The sequence below is a fragment of the Xenopus laevis genome, chromosome 5L (assembly GCF_017654675.1).
Source record: "Xenopus laevis strain J_2021 chromosome 5L, Xenopus_laevis_v10.1, whole genome shotgun sequence".
In the NCBI taxonomy this organism is placed as follows: domain Eukaryota; kingdom Metazoa; phylum Chordata; class Amphibia; order Anura; family Pipidae; genus Xenopus; species Xenopus laevis.
In genome coordinates, this window is record NC_054379.1 from 54,328,552 (window position 1) to 54,351,879 (window position 23,328).

Here is a 23,328-nt window from a genome sequence, read left to right on the forward strand (position 1 = left end):
TGGCCTTTAGATCTCTAAATGGGAACTGTTGGTCGACAGTTTACAATTAGGCACAAAGGACATTTACATTTATAGTGGCATCTGTTGGTTCTACAGTTTCAAAGCACTGTGTACCATATTGTGTAGTCAAGCCAGTGTCATATTAAAAGGGGAACTATTGCAAAAATTGAAAATGTTATATTAGCTTTAGCATACTGAAACAAAAAACTTTCTAAATATAATTAAAAATTCTGTACCGTTTCTAAATAATCAAGTTTATCTTCACTATTCTTCTTTCAGCATCTGTTTCTCACCATTTGGTCTTCATTCAGGAGTTGGGTGACAGATGAATTATCCAATATATCTTATAGGGGTGCTCCTTTTGCCTACATGTATTAGAGCTCACTCTATTAAGATCAGCAGACATTTTGTCTCTCTACATGCAGAATTTGTGCAAAAGGCAGTTATTTTTTTAGATTTTGTTTGTACTGGAATCCGTTATTTGAGTGAGCTCTAATACATCTGCTAGAAAAGGGAGCCCCCCTATAATATATATTGGATTATTCATCTGACACCCAACTGCTGCATGAAAAAAGAATGAAAAGAAACAGATGCTGAGAGAGGAATAGTGAATATAAACTTGATTATTTCAGAAACAAAGCAGAGTTTTTAATTGATTGCATATAGATAGTTTCTTACTTCAGTATGAGGAATCATAAAATTTAACCTATAGCAACCAATCAGCAGGTAGTATTCACTGGTCACCTATTTAAAAGAAAATATTTAATTGATTGCTATTGGTTACTACTCCTGGGAAAACCTAGGGGGATATTTAATAAAAGGCGCTAAGTTAGCACAGGGTCAGTAACACATAGCAACTAATCAGCATTTCAAACTTACTGTTTATCTGTTTAAATGCAAACATCTTATTGGTTGCTATGGGTTACTGTGCCTTATATTACATATGGGTTTTAGAGCTTTGAGTCCTGGTGCCCATTCTGAGTTGTGGTTTGTAGTTGACACAGAAATCACTACACCACTTTATAATAGTTCATGTGTATTATTATAGTGTCCCTAGGTTAGGATTGGTGTCTTTAGATAAAGTTAAAGATAGTTAAGTTCACCTTGTCAGCTTCAAGTTTTTGTTCATCAGTAAAAGTCTAGATTTTCTCAGAAATCATTGTGCTGCACTAAAATTCACATAGATTTGCTTCAGCCAAAGATGATGAAAGCAATTTCCAGAAGTGTTTCATTGCTGCAATGAGGGCTTGAGAAGGACCTATAGGAGCGGGTGCCATAATTACTGTTTGAGAAGTCCACTGGGTTTGTGTACTATTAAATAAGCTTTTCTGTGTAATCATGTACTATATCTATCTATCTCTCTATATATCTCAACATTCCATGTAAGTTTTGTTGTCCTCTAAGGGTAGAGGGTAGACTAAAAATGGTTTATTTACTGAATCCACAAATGAAGTTTAGAATCAAAATACCTCATTGACTTTTTCTCTATGGGTACACAGAAGATATAAACTTTAAACAGTTTCAAATATGTTTAATATCGTCCATTTGTTTATATTGGTTATTTAATTTTGCAAACAAATTCTTTCAGGGAGAAGGTATGCGGTGCGATCATTTTAAACTTCTCAGCTGGCTGAACAGAAACCAATAACACGCTGGGTATTAACATGTAAGGATACGAATACAAATATAAAAGTGAAGTACAAATATAAAAGTACAAGTCATATTCACAATTATTTATTCAGGTGTTATACATTAATATAAATTCCCCTTTTCAGGCTTTATATTTTTCATCTGCTTGGTTCTTTGTTTTATAGTAGTGAGTAAACTCATTGTACAACTCTTTGAACACTTCTTTTACTCCCATAGGTAAAGATGCATTTAAGAATTTGATATCTCGTTCAATACACAGGTCCAGAATATGGAAAATTCCTTCAGTTAAGTGTTTTTTTACCACAGAATTCAGGGTCACCTAATGCAGAAACAGAAATAAATTAATGAACCAAGTCGAACTGCATATAACTCTTTTAGGCACGTACAAAATACATACTGCCTCATTCTGAACACAGGATTTTATTTTGTTAAAACAACATTAACATATGATTGGATAGAGAACTATAGAGACTATATTTCCTTATTACATTGAGTTGGCCATTATATGCACCACAGTGTTGAACCTTAAAAAACCCACTCAGATGAGCCATCTGTTGAGTATCCCTTATTGCTGTCATCTGCAACTTATTGCCTAACAAAGCAAATTGTGGTAGCAGCTTTAGCTCAGGGTGGTGGCACACGGGAAGATTAGTCGCCAAGCAAAAAACTTCCAAAATGCCTTCCCGCCGGCAAGAATGTGAATCGCTGGCAGGATGGCATACGTGTCACTTGAGTTTTCCCAAAGATGGCCGAAGTTTCCTCTTGAGGCATTTCGGGGATGTTAGTCGCCCGCAGTAGCGAAGATTTGTCGCTTGGCGACTAATCTCCCCGTGTGCCACCACCCTAACAGAGGTAGTACTTTTTGCCTCTAGCAATATATTTTAGAGGAATAACACTAACCAAATGGTTCCCCAAAGTCAGCGATCCAAATATCTTTGGTTTCTCATGTAACAATTGAGTTGCATAGCAGAGGCCAAAAAGGTTTTTTTTTTGGTATGGCTATAGGATCTATTTCCTGTAGACAGATCACGGAGAAAGCTCTGAAATAAGACAATAGTGTCTTACTTAAACAAAACATTCTCTAATATTTAGTCAGTGCCTTGTACTGTACTTGATAGTAAGTGCCCTGTATACTTTGATATTAATGGTTTTCTTTTCAATGTTTAAAAGGCACCTGTTGGATTACAATGTTATAGACAAAAAGTCAGCCTGCACTCACCAATTTAATTCTTTTGTAGAGCGACCAGGTGCATGTCAAATGGTGTCCACCTCCACCAAAATCAATATTTCAAAAATCGTAGTAGACAGCACGAAACGTTGTTGCATTTGTTCAGATGATAAAGCCATGAAGTAACAATAAAGGTTTTTTTAAATAATCTTCAAGACTGATGCTGTCTACTACGATTTTTGGATACAAATGTTATCCCAAACCAAAGGTGCGGGATAACAGAGCCCGCATTCCATATGGGGATAGCAGTAGTCTTTTTTTAAAAAAAAATGCCTCCGCCAACGCTACGCTACCCACACCAGGAGGGAGTCCGCGATGGGAGCAGCTATGTCCGGTCACATGCATGCGCATAATGAAAAGCTCATTATGTCACATGCCCGTTATGCGCATGCGAGTGACCGGACATGGCTGCTCACGCCGGGAGCTCCCTCTCGATGTGGGTAGCGTAGCGCTGGCGGGGGCCAAAAAAAAAAACTACTGCCAACCGGAATGCGGGCTCTATTAGCCTGCACCTTTGGTTGGGGATAACATTTTACCCAACAGGTGCCCTTTAACTATTTTAGTAGCCTGAAGGCATGGTGCTTTACATTACTTGCTATCAGCCAGGTCATGAGCATGCCAGATAATGGAATCCATACCCATACTATATGAAATAAAAAAGCAGTTATAAGACAGTTTGCCTGTTTTGTTTACATGAGGGATTTTGATCCTTATTTATAAACTGGTACAAAAAGTGCAAATTGCGATTTTTCCCAGCATGATTGTACCTATACTGTAACTGCTGCTAAATTCCGATGGCTCATCAGCACACCCCTTCCTGTGAAAGATATAATATCTACACTTTATACTAGAAAATAGTACAACATTTTTAAAAAGTGCATATATTGCAAAATGGTTTAATATGGCATTAAGAAGGCAAAGCACGATGATTTATTTTGGCTTTAGAGCCTCTTAAAACTTATGTAATCAAGACCGTCAGATTCCAAAGAGAAGGTACAGCAGGATCATCATGTCATAAGTGCAAGATCAGAATCTGCCTCCAAACTAAAAATATAGGATAGTAGCAAGTATGATAAAGTATTAAAATAAACTAGCACTAGTGCTACTTTGTAAAAAGATCATATATGCACAGAATTTAAATTTTCACTGCGTGTACTGTCATGTTCAGTTTGCAGTTGGGTGATTCGGTCTCCTTTAGGTTCATTAAGATTCTATTAGGTATGCAATAAATTCGATTCTGCTAAGTACAGATTCCACCACAACTATTTTGACAATACTGAACCCAAACCCTAATGTACATATTTACAATGAAGATTTAAAAGATTCCATTTTTTATAAACAAAAAACATGTCGCCTCTGAGTGTCCTGCACTTAAATATTATGGTATGATTATGTTATGATGCATTGAGAGTTTGGAGGTAGTCAGTTTAACATCATTGATTGAACGAAAATAGAATTTTGCAAAATGGATTGAGACTCTGAATCTAGTACTTCTCTAAGGTTTATAGACATTACAAATAAACAGGAATAAAATGCTTGAAGTTCTTTAGGTGGACCTATAACTTTAAAGAAATCTATACCTTCTGAAGTTCATTTATGTATTGGGAAACAATGAAAGCCGAAAATACAGTAAATTCCTCGGTCTTTGCTGCAATGTGGGTATACATACGTTCCACTAATCGTGCACACTTCAGCACAACTTCAAATTCAGGTGACGAAATTTGAGAAACTTAAAAAGAAAAAAAAAACAAAAACAAGGATTACAAGACAAAAGATACACATGCTGCCAAACAAAATATTTCTGCTATTCTGTTTAAACAAATCAATATAAAGCATTAATAACAAGGTCAGTTATTTTGTGGGGCTTTTAAAAATGCAAAAAAAAAAATATTACAAAACATTAATCTACATTAAGGGGCAGATTTATCGAAGTGAATAAGGTGAATTTTCGAAGTAAAAAACTTCGAATTTAGAAGTAATTTTTGGGCACTTCGACTAGGGAATAGTCCAACTTTGATTCGAATTTGGAAAAACTTTGAAATTCGAAGATCTTATTTTTTTTTAAGTACTGTCTCTTTAAAACTTCGACCATTCGCCACCTTAAAGCTGCCAAAGTGCTGTTTTAGCCTATGGGGGACCTCCTAGAACCTGTATGGAGGAAATTGGGGGAGTTTGGGAGATCGAAGTCGAAGTTAAAAAAACTTCAAATCGAAGTACGATCGTATGATTCGATGTAGGCCCAAAAAACTTCGACCTCCATTCGGTTGGTCTTTTTGAATTCAAAGTTTTTTTAACTTCGACCTTTGATAAATATGCCTCTAAAAGTTGCCTATGGGTCATGTTGATTGTTTTTCGCTGATAGTTCTGATTTTATAAGTAATTGCTACTTGAAGTTCCTAAACCTGACTGTTTTGCCCAGGGCCTTCATCAGGGGGCACAGCAGGTACAGTTGTACCGGGCCTAGCGGTTTTTGAAGCTGGAAGGGGGGGGCCACGGCGGTGCAACACTTCCTGGATTTGCCGGGCCCCCCATAAGTCGTGAAGAAGTCACCAAAAGCCACCGCCGATTAGATCCGAAAGCAGCAGAAAAGACCTGAAAGCACGAAATGAGCCAAAGTTGAAGTCCTGAAGGCACGAAAAGACCCGAAGTCACAAAAAGAACCGAACTTGAAGCCCCGAAGCCGTAAAAAGACCCGAAGCAAGCCGAAGTTGAAGTCCTGAAACATCAAAAAAAAAAAAGACCCAAAGCCACAAAAGAGCCAAAGTTAAAGTCCTGAAGCCGAGAAGAACCACAAAGCTGAAGTCCTGAAGCCATGGTGTTTTTTTTTTTTTTTAAACCCCTAGACAAAAATGTATTATTTTAATACTCTATAGGCCCCTGCCACCAATGTTTTTTTTTTTTTAAATATTCCCTGGGGCACCAACATTTTTTAACTTGCAAGGGGGGCCCTGGCAAAAAAAACTTTTATCAGAGGCCCTGGTGACACAGTTTTCTTTTTAACTTATAGTGGGGCCATGACCATCAATGGCTTTTTATAACTTGTGTGTGGGGGGGGGGGTTTACCGGTTTTAGCACTGATGTCTGTGTGGTCTTTTAACTGTGGCGTGGGGTGCCCCAAAAATTTTTTTGTACGGGGCCCCTTGATTTCTAATGGTGGACGTGGTTTTGCCAACCCGACTGTCTCTCCTCAGCCTGTCAGTTAGAGTTTCTAATGCGAACGGACTATTGATGCACAAATATGGCAGTCCCCTCCTAGAGGAACACGGGGGTAAGAAAGGTAACGTAAAAGCATCACACAAATACTTTTATGGCAACATTATAAATAGCATTCAAAAACAATAATATGACAAATACAAAAACAGGTTATTTCTGGTGTCAGTGTCTCTTTAAGAGACCAGATCTTTGTTTAAAAGTTATCCCATCAGATGATTTTACAGATAGGCCTTTAAATCAACTGAAAAACCAAAACAAACTTCATTTGCTTTCTATCACAAAATCACTGAAATATCAGAAACTGAACTATGTACAAAAAGTCGCAGACAAAAGGCATATTGTCAAAAGACAATATGCAAACAGGCCTCTTATATAACCAATGATTCATTGATAGCAAAGTATTCTCCAATAGTGGTTTTCTCCCAAATAAGATTCAAAAAGCATTGGGACCCACGAATACTGTATTTTCATAAGGTCCACTGTAATTAGTTTCTTTGTGGGGGTGGTACTCAATTCACTGGTTTAGAGATGTTAGAAACTATGAGCTGCATTTCGTTTAACCAATAAAACAAAATTATTTTATTTTTATTTACAGTCCTGTGCAGTTACCTTTGTCTCCTTTCTGCCTTCCTTCATGCATTACAGATGCAACTAATTTGTGAAAGCTGTTCAGGAATGATGGTACCGATTTTAACATAGCCTGGGGGGGAAAAAAAGTGTCTACTGAATACCAGAATGTGTAGGAAAAACAGAAGGTCATGGAAAAGTAGGGAGGTAATGTATGGAACGCACAATAGGCAAAAAAAGAGATAGCTTTAAAGAAAAATGCTGGTTTGTAAAGTTAAAGTGGCGAAAATGTTATATTGAAGTTGTGTTTTTGCAATAGCCCAGATAATTCTTTGTCTATATACTCAGAGAAATTGGTATATATGTCTCAGATTTATAAAAAACTAAATATAATTAATTTATGCAAAAAAAAAATCAATAAAGTGTCAGAAAATCAACAAATTAAACCTCCTTAAAACAAATGCTTCAGTACAAGTTCTCACAAGTTTCTCAAAAAATTCTTCTGTGCGCACCACAATTGTTTGGACTTCATACACACAAGGTTTAGACAACTTTGTGTGTAAAAGCAATGCAACTGCATACCTCCCAAAATTTTGGAACTAGAAAGAGGGACAAAAAAGGTTGCCGCAAGCACCACAGCAAAATTATTTGACCATACCGCCACACCCCTAATTACCATGTTCATTTTATAAAATTTGGCAGGTTATGAAATTTTGAATAGATTTATGTTTTTTTTTCCCAGTTATTACAGTTTTGCTAATGAAGATAAATTGCTCTTTAAGCTGTGAGTCTAAGTTCTCCCAAGAGACATTTGTATCTTAATTGTTACAATTACTTATTTACTTATCTCAAAATTGTTACAAAAGTATCTTAGTGCACACTAGTAGCTGTTCTGGGCTCTCTGCCAAAAGCCAATTAAGTTAGAAACTTTGTATCTTTTTCTGGCTGTTCAGTGCAGGAGATCAAAGAGAAAGTCGGTACATTTCAGTAACAAGCCAGGACTGCGGGTAGAGCTGTCAAAAGCTGGACTGTCCTGCTCAAAACAGGACAGTTGGGAGGTATGCAAATGTACAGTTGTATATATAAAACATTCTACATCCTCAACATTCTATTCTCTGGGCTCCCCTTAGTGACAACACTGCACAGTTTGGAAATCAATACTGTAGACCCATTAAATGTAGCTCATTACATGTTAATGGTAGCTGTAGGATATCCCTGTAAAAAGTAACTTTTGGGGATGAAATACAAAAATGTTTTTCCTCACCATCAGACACCACATTTTAAAAACTTTTGGTGTAACAAAAAGTTAGAGTACCCTGAAGACAAAATAAACATTAATGCAAATTCATCTTATATGACCCCCTCTCCCAGTGATTATAATTGCTTTCCTCAGACCACGTGCCAGTGCTGCAAAAAGCACTAACATGGGATACTTTTCTAGTGAGCTCCACACAGCCATCTTCTTTGCTGTAGTGTGAATGCACACAGCTCAGGGTTGCAGCAAAGGTCCTGGGGACAGGAAAGAAGATGGGGGTGTAGCACTCACTACAATATTACCCTGAGCTGGGGAATATTTCAGCTGTCCTGACATCTGCCTGGGAGTGCTGAACAAACTGGCACCTCCTCCAGTGAATAACTTTTTCCTTCTACTGTGTTTGGCTGGATTTAAGAAAAACAAGGACATTCCCAGGTACAAAAGAAGAATAACTTGGTAGATCGATCTATAAACCATTCCACAGTTTGTCATAATAACCTAGCCAACTGAGATTTTATAAGTAAACATTTGTTTTCGAAGGAAAAGTCAGAAAAGATACCTTAGAATGACACTGCAGTATAGAGAACAAAACTTCATGAACTCCCAAAAATATGCTGTAGTAATCCTCTGCCTTCAAATGATCAAGAGGCACTGCTAAAAGAATGTCGAAGGAGAGTGTGATATGGTGAGGATTTGTTAGGAACACTTCTCCCTGCCTTAATAATAGAGCAATCACCTCCAGTGCAGGTACAACAATAGTGTGGAGCATTAAGCGGTTTCTGCAAGCTTCTTTGCTTAGAGTCTGCAAAGAGACAGGAAACGTGATGTAGAAGTATACAGTGGTAGATCTTAAGTCTGACAAACTAAGTTGCGCATAATGATACTACTATGGCACCAAAGAGAAAAAAAAGAAGGATTACACTTTCAACATGACAAGCTTTCAAAAGAAGGCATTTTAAGGTGTTGCCCGATATTAATACATGTATTAGAATCATCTGTTGGGCACATCTGGTCACACTGTGCAAGAACAGGGCACAAGGGCATACAATGCTGGCATTTTTAAACTGGCCTGAATATTATTTGAATGTCAGTCAATAGTGGTGACAAGTGGATTTTGAACAAAAATACACATCTGAGCAATATCTGGCCAAATTAAACTGTCAACCGCTACGAATATATTCTATTCACTTAAACAACAACTTGCCCAAAACCTGGGGGACCCGCGGGTTTACCCACAGCTAAACAAGGTCCCACTTCCACATCCAGCGACGTCAATTTTATACATGGGGGCGGGCATATGTAGAAGTGGAACCACGTTCCAGGTTGGGTGTGGATAGTGAAGGGTTGGGTTAGGGACAGGTGTGGCTATTGGTCAGATGCAACAATATGTCGACTCACACATCACTAACGCACAGCCATGTGGAGAGCTGAAGAACTGGTGGAGATAATGCTGTGGGCCTTATTCCGGTACAATATAAAGTATACAAGGAATTACATTTGATTCATAATGCAGATGAACTATCTAGTTAACCCAACAGTAAAGTATTACATACCACTAATGATGTAATGACTTGGGGTGCTGAAAACCAGAACAGTTTTCTGTTGTCTTCATTCAAGTAGCAAGCTAGAAGCAACTTGATAACTGTGATACCTGCAAAAGGATCCTGCAAATAAAAATAGAAACAACTGCCCTTCAGAGAATTTAAAGAAATCGCCCATTTTACATTCTTTTTTATACTTTATATTCTTTGTGTTTGGTCCTTGTGAGGTAGATAAATTGCCAGTGCAGAGACAAGCAGAAGTCCATTTTGCAGGGAGATTATCTGTGCATGGGTAATCGAATTATTTACATGGCCAAATGTAGCCGTTAGCCCTGTCTAGCTCCAGAAATAACAATAACCATAGATTATTTTTCATGTCCAGCACAAGCTCTATTTATAAAGCCGATACTGAACTAGAGGTTATACTGCAAAAGATACCTGTCAACTTCCTCAAGTCAGTGTGGACAGCTTTATTTCTATAGAGGGCCACATTCATACTGAAGAAGTCATAAATCGTTATATATAAAGGGTTGACAAATGTCTCTACATCTTGATAATAAATGAATATGTAATGACTGCATGGAGTAATTTAATTTTTCGCACATCACTACATATAAATAAAACTATAGTAGCAAAATGCAATTTTCATCAGTTTAGGGTAACAGTACATTATTTTTAACTACATATAAAGCACTTTGCCAAAAAATATTGCAAGTGATAGACAGAAAGATATCATCTAAAAATGTGTACTACATATTTTCAATATCTGACGTCGCTAGTCCTTTAGTTTAGCAAATTAAATTGGTCAGGAAACGGAGAAATTACTACATACCTTATCATTTTTTTCCCACAAGTTTCGGACTTCCAGCCATTGGAGGGCCAGCTTTAGCATTGTATAGAATTCCTCATTGCTGCAGTTTTGTTCCATCTGATTAAAAAGTTCACTTACTTCTTCATGTATGCTCTCAGTGATCTGAACATTAATCCATGGAGCTAGAAATAAATATTTAGAATATACAGTGAATAAAGTACCCCCTCTAAATAAAGTATAAGGATATTATAAGTTACAGAGGAGTTTCACGACCATATAAAAGCACGAGGCCGAAGGCTGAGTGTTTTTATACAGGTCATGGAACTCCGAGGTAACTTCTAATAGCCTCATATTTTGCAACTGGGGATACTTTATTATAATCCACAAGTTTCAGTGAGTCATGTGACAGAAATGACATCAGAACTCCCCATTTATAAGGATATAATTTACAAGATATTCATGGCTTTTGTGTATTATATAGTGAATAAAGTACCCTCTCTTGTAAATTATAAGGATATTATAAATTAGAGAGGAGTTTCATGACCATATAAAAACACAAGGCCCGAAGGCCGAGTGTTTTTATACAGTTCATGGAACTCCGAGGTAACTTCTAATATCCTCATATTTAGGGGGGTACTTTATTTATTAGTACCAGAGAGAGGGAAAAGAGAGAAAGAAAAGACCGAAAGAAAGTGGAAAAAAGCACATTGCAGAAATATGAAGATACTATCATTTGTGTTTGTATGATAGAGCCAGAGGATAGCAACCTGGCCCTAAGAAAAGTTAATTTCTCATAATATCCTAATATCCTCATATTTTGCAACAGAGGGTAAGTTATTTATTAGAATACACAAGTTTCAGTGAGTCATGTGACAGAAATGACATCAGAACTCACTGTTTATAACTGATGACATCATTAGTTACCATTTATAAGGATATATTTTACAAAATATTCATGGCTTTTGTGTATTTACACAAGAAACATGAATGTCCTGTAAATTATAAATTAGAAACAGTGCCTAATGATGTCATCAGTTATAAATGGTGAATTCTGATGTTCTGTCACATGACTCACTGAAACTTGTGTATTATAATAAATAAAGTACCCCCTGTTGCAAAATATGAGGATATTATGAGGATATGCCCACCCCTTAGGATGTCGCGGACTGTTCGCCCGCGAACTAATTCGCGCGAACATCGACCGTTCGCGTCCGCCTAATGTTCGCAAACGTCGCGCGACGTTCGCCAATTTGGGTTCGCCTTAGCTGGCGCTTATTTTTGCCCTCTCACCCCAGAGCAGCAGATACATGGCAGCCAATCAGGAAGCTCTCCCTCCTGGACCACCCCCACACCCCCTGGACCACTCCCCTTCCATATATAAACTGAAGCCCTGCAGCGTTTTTTCATTCTGCCTGTGTGTGCTTGGAAGAGCTAGTGTAGGGAGAGAGCTGTTTAGTGATTTGAGGGACAGTTGATAGTAACTTTGCTGGCTAGTAATCTACTTGATACTGCTCTGTATTGTAGGGACAGAACTCTGCAGGGATTTGAGGGACAGTGAGTTTAGGTTAGTTAGCTTTGCTGACTAGTAATCTACCTTCTACTGCAGTGCTCTGTATGTAGCTGCTGTGGGCACTGCTTCTGATCTCATCTGCTGACTGCTGTAATAACCCAATAGTCCTTGTAAGGACTGCTTTTATTTTCTTTTTTGTTTTTTTACTTTGCTACTATAAGAGCCCAGTGCTATTAGTCTAGCTGTGTTGGGGAGTGGGACTGGTGTGCTGCTCCTCCTAGTAGTTCACCACTACCAGCACCAACCAGAGTCAAAATTGTTACAAAGTATCTTATTTGCACCTGTTAGCTGTTCTGAGCTCTCTGCCAAAAGCTAATTAAGTTAGAAACTTTTTTTTCTGGCTATTCAGTTCAGAGAAAAGAGGGACTTTCCAGTACAAAAGAGGGACAGGGGGTTGAGTGGTCAAAAGAGGGACAGTTGGGAGGTATGCAAGTGCCACCTAGCTGTGTGAGCTTTTTCACATTCTGTCTAAATAACAATAATAATTCCGTGTCCGTAAACATCACCTGAGTGATGTTTTTACAGCAGCAATAATATATTCCGTACCCACTACTGTATACGTTGCCCTTGCAGGCATTGTTTGCCCAGTCTTTAACCAAGTGCCACCTAGCTGTGTGAGCTTTTTCACATTCCGTGTCCAGAAACATCACCTGAGTGACGTAGTGTGATTTCTGCCCTTTACAGCACAAAACGCAGCGCTGTGTCAACAATGTATTTTTCAGATACATTTTTGCCCTTGATCCCCCTCTGGCATGCCACTGTCCAGGTCGTTGCACCCTTTAAACAACTTTAAAATCATTTTTCTGGCCAGAAATGTCTTTTCTAGCTTTTAAAATTCGCCTTCCCATTGAAGTCTATGGGGTTCGCGACGTTCGCGAACCGTTCGCATTTTTGACGCAAGTTCGCGAACATTTTTTCCGCAGTTCGCTACATCCCTACCCACCCCCATGTATGAATTGACGGCGCCGGATGTGGAAGTGGGGCCTTGTTTAATGATTGTGTATGGCCTGTATCAATGGTTTTCTGTCCGGTGCATAGGTGTGAGAAATGTTAATTTCTCCAATTGTACATACTCAGATGGAACTTCTACAATGTGGCATTAAGATTGGAGAGGGGGCACAATTGGAGAAATTAACTTTTCTTAGGGCCAGGTTGCTATCCTCTGGCTTTATCATACAAACACGAACGATAGTATCTTCATATTTCTGCAATGTGCTTTTCCCCCCTTTCTTTAAGTCTTTTCTTTCTCTCTTTTCCCTCTCTCTGGTACTACCATTCACTTATCTGGTAATGTGCACTTTGCCCTGGGCTATAAGACACCATTCAAAGGACATGCAGTCTTTTTCCCCCATGTTGACGGCTGCTCTATGGACTTCTCTTCCCACAATCCTTTGTGAACCATATTAAGTTAAGTGAAATTATATAATATAGTGCTATTTTGGACGGAGTCATGTGTTATCGTAGAAACACTGATTACAGTACCTTATGTCTTTGTGATGGGCCTTTTAAGTGTTAAATGATGATTGACCTCAGTATCCAGCGCTCTGCTGCGAGTTCTGCAATATTATTACCGTTGTGACATGCACTTCAGCACAGATATAAGTTTGCTCATTGGTGAAGCAGACTCATTTTAAACCCCAAACCTATGCGTTTGTGTTTCTACGATAATCCAGGGGATAACAACCAGTGTAAAAACACTGGTGTCATACAACACAACACATACAAGCAACACAGCTGCTGCTTTGATATTGGCTCCTGAAATTACCGATATATGCGGCACGTGGTTCTTTTTATATTCTTTTTTTTTTTTTTTTTTTTTTTTAAATCTCCCTGACTGTATTCCTTATCATGCTGCACCTTTGCAGGCCTTTAGGTGTGGGGGCTTCTAATGTTGTTTTGTGCTTTGTTCAAGTATAATACCAAATACCATTACTAATAGTTCTATGGACAATCTTCAGCTAACTCCTAAATGTTTCTCTATAAGTGCTGTTTATTTTTTATTTTTGATGGTAAAACAAGTTGTAATGAGTTTTATTATGCAATGGTTATATGCAAATGTTTCTTGCTCACCTTGCCTCACTTTGGTGATGTAATATGATGTCACAACCAGCACCTTCCCCCCTCAGATGTTAATTTTACATCAGTTTACACCTTTTTTAAACTACCTATACATACAGATAATGTCCAAAACCATAGGGCACTCAAAATTATAAAACATCTCTGTTTATTAAAAAAAAATAAACCCGATACGTTTCACCTGCAGATTCTATGCCCCTGACAAACACCCCCAGTTGTTTTTGGCAAATTGAAACTCATTGCATTTGTTGTTTACTCAAGTATAAAAAAACGCTTACATTTTTTTTTCGTTTTCTACTGACTTGCACAACGAAATAGTACACTAATACTGTTACTGAAGCTGCATGAATTAGTGCACCAGAATGATGCCATGTGGCAGATACAACTTAGAGAGTGACCACTTATGCTGGTATTCTAAGAAAAAAGTATATTATGGGGGGGAAAACGCAGTAATTTCATCTGAAATGGTCACTTTGCACAAAGCAGTACAAAGTGGAAATAATACTCATTGTTACCCTATCTGGCTCACAAACAAAAACAGCTGCAAGTGTATGCTGCAATAAGTGAGAAGACTAGAGACATTCAAATATCATTAAGTCTAAACATACATCATTTTAGAATAAAAACAAACCAAAGGACTTACCAGTCAGTAGCTTCTTAACAGAACTAAACATTGTGAGGACAGCACTTTCCTGAGAAATACAGATTTCCTTTGCTGTAATGCATTTTGCCAAATAATGCAAAGAAGATTTCAGAAATACATTCTGATTATCAGCGTAGCAAAGTTCCTTCATGATTTGGGAGGAAAACCTTTTATACAGTTCAATGTTTAGAAGCTCTTTTTTGTTCTTATAGTTTTCCAGTTTCATGTTACTTGTGTCCATAAGCGACAAACAGCTTAATTCAGCTTCCAGAAGACTGGTCATGCATGATACAAGGAAAGATGGCAGCAGACGAGTAGTGACACTGATCTTTAAGCTTTGATTGACTGCTGTACCCATTTTTAAAACAACGTGTTGCAAGAGAGAAGCAAATACTTCAGCCCGCTGTTTGTTGGCACGTTGCTCGAGGAGCAAAGATGTTATAACCTTGCACAAAGTATTGACAGCCACTAAAAACAAGTGACGCACTGTAGAGGTCCAGCATATGTCAGCTGAAGAAGGTACAGAAGTCAGCAAGAAGGCTGTACATTTTTCCAGATTAATAAGAACACTCTGCTTTCTCTCTACAATCAGTTTTAAAAAGGATTCGAAAAAAGAATGCAGAATCTCAACAAATTCCAACCAACCCTGATTTCTCCCAACTTCTTCATAATGATTCCAATTAGCTTTTAAAAGTGAATTAAAAACAATTTCAAGAATGTCACTAGCATATAGAAGTTTGAACACAGCAGTGGAATGTTTTCCATCAAGTAGACATGACAGGATTTTATAACAGAGTGTTAGATGATGAAGGGTCCTGGGAGAACTGTCTGCTCTGGCTGAAGAAAGCAGCAAGAGAAAGCATCGGCTTTGATCTAATGGTGTGAGACTGTCAGGTTTGATCTCAGTTAGAAAACTAATCACATCCACAAGCTGAGTGGTATGAGAGGCACTTAAGCCAATACCATTTTTACTGCTTGTCATAGACAATATCTTTTTAGCAGCATTTTCCATGTTTATACAACAAAGGGAAGCATTATCAGGAGTAGTATTTTCACTCTCTTTTGATACTTTTCTGTTAGAAGAAAAAACTTCCTCATGCCAATGTAAAGTGTCTGAAGAAAGAAGAGTAAATATCTCACTTATATTGTTATTCTCATCCTGCATTATAGCTGCACATTTTTTTATGATGCTGGTGATAAAAGCACATTGCAAGGCCCGCATCTCTGCAAAGACATCACTCTGTAGCAAGCTAACAGATATATTTTTGAAAGTAATTACTTGTTCAAGCTCTTCTGGGTCTTCTTCACTTTTTGCCAATAACAGTGTTTCAAGAAGAAAATCTGCTACAGTTTTGGTTTCTTCAGCTGAAATGTATGGATGTAGAATTAAAAGGTTTGATGCAATTAGGTGCCAGTAGGCCACTAGGAAAGAATCCTTGTTAACTGTGATTGCACTGCCCCCCCAGCATTCAGACTTCTCAGGTATCACAAGGTCAACTCTGAGATTAAAAACAAAAGATGCAATTGTTTTAAGTGAACTAATAACAGTCTCACTTGGAAAACGGATTTGCATTAAAATGTGTTTTAATTTCTGCACAGAAAGTAGTCCTAAATAGTACTTGCTTGCTGCATTTGATGCCATAGTCAGTGTCAGTATTTTTTCCCAACAGCTTTTATTTCCTAAAAGTGCTGAAAAGTCCCACTGTTCCAAAATGAGTTGTGTTTCAACAGGTCCTTTAAGCAGCTGGGATGTATACTTACTGCAGTTCAATACTATCATAGTATTTACTTCTAGCCAAGTGTATATTAACAGCAGAGTTGAATCACAAAGTGTCAGAAGCCATAGTGCTGGGGATGTTTCTATGACATGATCATTAATAAGATCGAGTGAGGGTTGTATTAGTTCATCCATCATTTTCCGCATTAAATCTTGAAGGCGTACTATAACAGGCAGTGGAGTATTATTGTCAATACTCTTCATGTTAAATAGCAAACAATGCAAAATAGCACTAAGAGTTATCAATTTAAGTGATGTATCAGGTTCATTTTTAATGAGTGGAAGAACATCAGAAGAGCATCTTTCCAGAATCATTGTCCATATATCCAAGATCTGATTTGGTGGAAGTTCAATAAGAGAAGCTACAAAATGCTGTGTTAGAGCAGGAGACAAAACTAGATGTTTCTGTTCACCAGTTGCTGGGCGACATATTGCTAGTAGAACAACTTTAAATAGTTTTGGGAACTGGCGGAGCTTTGCATAAGTCTCAAGCAAACTAGCAATTAATATTTCCTGTGCCTTTCTTATCCGCATGTCTGAAATGTCTGCATAAACCCAGGCATATGAAACAAGTTCTTCCATATCAGGTTCTACAATTAGGTGATTTAACAAGAGTAAATCCTTTAGACAACGGAACCAAGCAGGTACAGAAGCCCGATAGCTGAATATAAGCTTTTTTGCTAATTTGCTGTAGAAATTAAATTGAACTTCTTGGTGCCTTATTCGATCCACAGCAGTATTGTATATATCATTACTGATGACCTGGCTTAAAATCTGATCAAGAGCATATAGACCTATGTTCAAGTTTGGCACATGTTGATCATTTTGTTCTTGAATGACTGTTGTCTGAAGGCACTCATAAAGCCTGACCAGCATGTTAAAGCAGACCAGTTGATTTCCATCTCTGCAGTAGGAATTTAGAAACAGTTTATAAAGGAGAGGTATTGAACTCGATACAACAGAGTGATATGTTTCTTGTTCACAAAAATGAGAATCCTCTAACTTTGACAGCAGAGAGCAAACAGGTGTTAAAAGAATTTTGAGGGGCACTTTTTTCTTCTCCAAACAGTCTTTCTCAGTGAGTAACTCCTCTTTGTAAGAAGAAATGAGCTCAGCCTGAAAAAGGCCCATTTGCAGAACAGCTTCTGCTTTGCAACGGATTTCCTTACTGCACAGGATGCTTAAACCACTGTCCTTATCTCTATCCCAAGAATGATTACTTAAGGTGTGCCTTAATATCAATAAGGGTTGGAAAAGTTGTGCCACAACTTGGCAAAATATTCTGTTTGGGTTGTTCTGCTGCCTCTGTATCATAATGTATTGGTTTAAAGATACCAGAAGCACTTCGAGCACTTGATGTGTGATAGGATCTTTTAAAGTCAAACAACGACAAGCCAATACAGACAGCTTACTTAGCAGTTCCACGATGAGCTCACACTTAGCAGTGTATACAAAGGCAAGAGCTGGAGTTGAGAGAATTGCATGACAGCAGCTAAGGACAGTGACAATGCCAGTCTGTGGTTCTTTCGGAGTGCAAGAGGATTCAATAAAATCATTTATAACCTAAGAGAAATAAAAAAAAAAACCTAAGTACAAAGGAATAGTAAGATGTGTATTAAGTCCTTTTCACTATATACTTTTACTATAGCTTTATCGATTTGTCATGGATTACAATCTGTTTGGTCAACAACACCTACATAAACCATAATTTAAGGGTCAGATTTATCAAAGGTCAAAGTGAAAATTAGAATTTAAAAAATTAGAATTCTGAGCTCAGGTTCCCCATTCTGGTGCACAAACAGGATTCTGAGATGATGCAAGGCTTGCCTTAATAAGTGTCCACAAAATGGTTCCTGTCTACTTGCTATAATTAGGACATCCCAGACTGAAGGAAAAAAATTCAAATAATGTATACAGTGTAATTAAAATTAATTTTGCTTGACTAACTTGATAAAATAGGATTTGAAATATTTTTTTTTTTGATGACGGGTCCCCTTTATGGCTTTACTTCATTCCCCACAGAAAAATACTTGATGGTATCTGTACAGTATTTATAACTCACTCTCTTAGCATTTTGTATACTTGTTAATAGACTCGTAAACATATTATACTTTAAAGAGATACACCAGAAAATAAACTTTTTTAATATCTATCATTATCTTTGAATGCTATTCATGCTTTTGTTATAAAAGTATCTGCCTGATGCTTTTACATTACCTTTTTTACCCCCTTTTTTCCCTATGAGGGGGCTGCCGTATCGATGCAGCAGTAATCTATTATCATCAGAAACTAACTTGACCTTTAGGTAACTTTTTATATAGATTAATATTTTAAAATACATTTTTTTGAGCCAGTATCACTTTAACACACTATTCCCCTGGCCAGGATGAGAATACTTAAAAGAGAGAGATCCACACGGATTTACTTAGCGACTTCACATGGCGTCTTAAATTACTCTGTATATCAGATTCTGGGCAGAAAGAAACTTTTTTTTTTCCACTTCTCAAGAATGCCATCTAGTGGGCCTTCCTTATAAAATTGCTTCTTTTAACCCTTTACTTTTTGTCAAAACTAGAAATAAGTGACACTTAGGGGGTTATTTACTAAATTCTAAATTTATCTCATATTTTATTAAAAAAAAATCATAACTCAACGCCCATGCCAGATTTAAGCTTATTTATTAATAAAAAAAAAAACCTTGATTTAATCGGATTGCAGAAAAACTCGATAAAATTGAGTGAAAAGCTTTTCGGGCTAAACTAAGCGCAGACCACGAAAATGTCGAAATTGAGATAGGTGACTCTCCCATTGACTTATATAGACCTCGACAGTTCTGAGATGGCAGATTTTTGGATTCTGGCTCTTTGCAGCATCAAGGTATAATAAATCTCTAAATTTTCTAGTGAATTTTTTTTTTCGAGATTAACATTCGGATTTTAATAAATAACCCCTTTTAATATCTCTTGAGATTTTTTGAGCAGAGGTCTTCCTCTCATGACTCTATGTGCTTCACACATGGCACTTCATTTCAGTAACATTAGTAGATGTGACAGGTAAAATGGGGCATTTTAATGAGAAATGTTCTCCACCAGATGGCAAAGTCATTATTTTAAGGGTAACAGGCACATAAATACTTTGGGTGAATTTATTAGCCTGAAAACACAGTGCTACGGCACCTGAAATAGTCCCCTGTAGACTTAAACTCAGTCATGTCTGGAGATAGTACACTGGTACCATCACTACTAAACAGATATCTGCATTGTAAAGTCTTAAGGCTTTTAAACTTAAAACAACCACATACTGGAATAGGAAAAAATAACACCTTGCATTAATACCTGAGCTATAGTGAAGCGAAGGTTTAAAGATTTGCCCTTCTTCAACAAATTTTGCAGCTTCTTGCTATGTAGAATATTGTCTAGGAAGCTCCATAGCTTCTGTTCTGTATCATCCTTCAGATCCAGTTTTTTGGTGCAGTTAGCAATCAGAGTGTGACAAACCCAATCAAGTAAAACCTGTGTTGAAAGGATAAGAAATGTCTTACTACACATGTATACATTCAAAATGTGCGTTTTTGTAGGACAGAGCATACAGTAGTTGCTGTAACTACTAGTAAACAATGGAAGTGATAAATGTTTAGAAAGTGAAATACCCCTTAATAGGAGAAAAAAAATCCTCAATGCAAAATTGTAAATATAAGACCAGTTATAGGATCAATAATTCACTTTATAATCCAAATCAAAAAAACGATTTGACTGGGCTTGTACAGTTGTTACTGTAAGCATTACGCAAAAGCAAACCACAGCTTTCTGATTTGTGCTACATGCTCAAAACACCTGGTTTGCCATAGCCCTAGATGACTGGCAATCAGCTGTGTTCCCCTTGCCAAAACCTTGACCACTTGATGTACTAAACGAAGTATCTTAAAAAGTCTGAACATTAATGGTTAATGGACTGTCTAGATCTGAACAGGGTCAATGAAGCAACAAGCTCATAACTCCTTTCAACGCAAACTCAAAAACCACTCCAATTAGTATATTTATTTTTATGCTAAAATACAGTCACATGAACTGATGCATGTATAAAAAAAAATCTGTATATATATTTCTGTTTACCTGTTCTTTGTTTGGAATGAAGTACTGCTGAGAAATCCAAGCAAAATGGGCTAGTTTTAATTTGTCCTCCCAGGGAACCTTTGAATTTTTCAGTTTGAGGTGAATCCCAGAATAAAGCGCAGCCATTTGATTAGCTTTTTCTGCTCGATACAAACTATATGAAAGAATAATAAAAAATAAAAAAAAAATAAAATCATGTTAGCCTCATATTAACATAGTATTATAAAGTCATATGAAAAAGTTTGGGAACCCCTCTCAGCATGCATAATAATTTACTCCACTTTCAATAAAAAAAAGATAACAGTGATATGTCTTTCATTTCCCAGGAACATCTGGGGTGCTGGAGTGTTTTCTGAACAAAAATTTTTTAATGAAGCAGCATTCAGTTGTATGAAATCAAATGTGAAAAACTGGCTGTGCATGGGTGGGTACCCTTGTAATTTTGAATGCATGTAACTGCTGAATGCCGATTACTGGCAACACCACTTTGGTTGGATTAGCTCATTAAGCCTTGAACTTCATAGGTAGGTGTGTCCAAATATGAGAAAAGGTATTTAAAGTAGCCAATTGCAAGTTGTGCTTCTGTTTAACTCTCCTCTGAAGAGTGACAGCATGGGATCCTCAAAGTAACTCTCAAAAGATCTGAAAACAAAGATTGTTCAGTATCATGGTTTAGGGGAAGGCTACAAAAAGCTCAGAGGTTTAAACTGTCAGTTTCAACTGTAAGGAATGTAATCAGGAAATTGAAGAATGGTAAAAACACTGCCTGCAGAATTTTTGTTACATTTGCAAAAGCGGGCTAACTAAGTATTGATGTAATATATCTGTTGAGGTGCCCAAATTTATGCACCTGTCTAATTTTGTTATGATGCATATTGCATAATTTCTGTTAATCGAATAAACTTTATGTCACTGCTGAAATACTACTGTTTCCATAAGGTATGTTATACATCGAAAAGGAAGTTGCTACTTTGAAATCTCAGCCAATGAAAAGCAAAACTCCAAAGAATTAAAAGGGGTTCCAAAACTTTTGCATATGACTGTATACCATTCCATTGAAAATGTTGGTTGTATAGTCATATAGTTTTTGCACCCACAGGTCACTGACAGGTTTGTTATGTGCATGGGGTTGGACAGAGTGCCTTTTGTTACAGTTCACTGCTATCCTCTCTCTCTGAGATGGGTCATGAGAGGACTAATCCTGCAACACTTTTCTTAAAGGGGTGGTTCAAGTTTAAGGTAACTTTTAAAATGTTGTAGAATGGCCAATTCTAATCAGCTTTTCAATTTTGTTTAATTATTTATTTTTTTATAGCTTTATAGTTATTTGCATTTGTCTTCTGAATTGGTGTCACTGACCCCTTCTAAAAAGCAAATGCTCTGTAAGGCTACACATGTAATATTATTGCTAATTTGTATTATTCATCTTTCTGATCAGGTCTCTCCTGTTCATATTCCTGTCTCTTATTCAAATCAATGCATGGTTGCTAGAGTAATTTGTACCCTAGATACCAGATTCGTTAAAATGTAAATTGAAGGGCTTCTGAATAAAAAGCTAAATAACTCAAAAACCTTAAATAATAAAAAATGAAAACCATTGCAAATTGTCTTAGAATATCACTCTCTAGATCAGACTAACAGTTATCTCAAAGGTGAACAACCCCTTTAATAGCTAAAGATAAGAGACAGTGGGAAAAGGTTTTAAAGTACCAGTCAGTGAACAAATTGAACTTCAACGGGTAACACACACAGATTGTGGGTGATTGTGGTTTTTCTTCCCAGTGAACTGATGCAGAGAAATGAAGGAGTGTAAAGTGGATTAGACAGTGTGTATGTTCCCTAGACTTTCCTTGTCCTTTAATACATTTTTTACTTTATCTCTTTCACACTATTCATTCGGTAGCTGGAGTTTCAATATTTTTATCAATTTCAGTTAAAAAGAAGCATAATCAACAGTTTTTGACATCTTATTCATCATCATCATCATTTATTTATATAGCGCTGTCAAGATACGCAGTGCTTTATTCATCTTATTAGTAATTATATTTCTGCCTAAAAGATGCATTTTGATACCTTGTACTCTCAAAGAGTGGGCAACATTAGATTCATGTCTGTATCCAAATGAATGAAGAGCATGTGATTATCCAAATCTGTTGTTACCTAATTAAACTAAAGATAATGCCTGTCTAATGACCATCCATTATGCACTGCAAAGAACTTGTTCAACGTGAATCAATAAAACAGAAAAGGTATTAGCTAGGCAGGTTTGTGATGGAGTCAGAAAAATAAATAGGTTTAGGGCGTATAAAATGAGACCATATTGCAGTACACGTTTTAGAATGAATAGTCTACCCACAGTCCACTAGAAGTACAGGGGTTGCTAATCTATACTGACAGCACGTGTTTATACATAGCTGGTGTTTAACCCTACGTATAATCAGAGCTTTAGTTGCCTTTTAAATCTATTATATTTTTATTCTAGATCTATGTCACTACTAGATCGTTGCTGTATAACGCATTGGCACAAAACTAAAGAAAGAAGGCAGCAAACAGTAATATATAACATGAAATACAATAAGACTGATGAGAGCAGTACTCTGAGCTCAGGCAAGATTACAGGCATAGGGAAGAACAGTAAGATAATACATCAACCCAACCTACTGTAGAATAGTACAAACAAGTTAAAAGCACAAAAAAAGTTTTAATATACCTTCTCTGAACTATGCGACTTACACTTTCAAGGTTGGCAAAGCAGTTCACATATTCCACTGACAACACGTGCTTCTTAGTGCCGTCACTTTGATTCAGCGCATCGACGTATGCAAAAGAGTTTTGTTTGTGGCGCACTAATATTACGTCACAACCTCAAAGGCGGCTATTGGTTT

General features: G+C 37.1%; 1 protein-coding gene across 2 annotated transcripts; it reads right to left on the bottom strand.

The window, feature by feature from the left end:
- Positions 1-1,516: 1,516 nt before the first annotated feature.
- urb2.L (URB2 ribosome biogenesis 2 homolog L homeolog) lies at positions 1,517-23,322 on the bottom strand. 2 transcript variants are annotated; one of them, XM_041562774.1, is made up of 10 exons: positions 23,177-23,322; positions 20,444-20,597; positions 19,667-19,843; positions 14,555-17,894; positions 10,287-10,447; positions 9,467-9,577; positions 8,473-8,715; positions 6,701-6,791; positions 4,459-4,607; positions 1,517-1,969 (listed from the first exon to the last, which is right to left on the bottom strand). In XM_041562774.1, exons 2-10 carry the CDS (start codon positions 20,567-20,569, stop codon positions 1,772-1,774), a joined length of 4,596 nt encoding a protein of 1,531 aa, XP_041418708.1. In that variant the 5' UTR covers positions 20,570-20,597; positions 23,177-23,322; the 3' UTR covers positions 1,517-1,771. The 2 variants fall into 2 exon arrangements, with proteins under 2 accessions (XP_041418708.1, XP_041418709.1); XM_041562775.1 differs by having other exon boundaries at positions 23,154-23,279.
- Between the last annotated feature and the right edge of the window lie 6 nt (positions 23,323-23,328).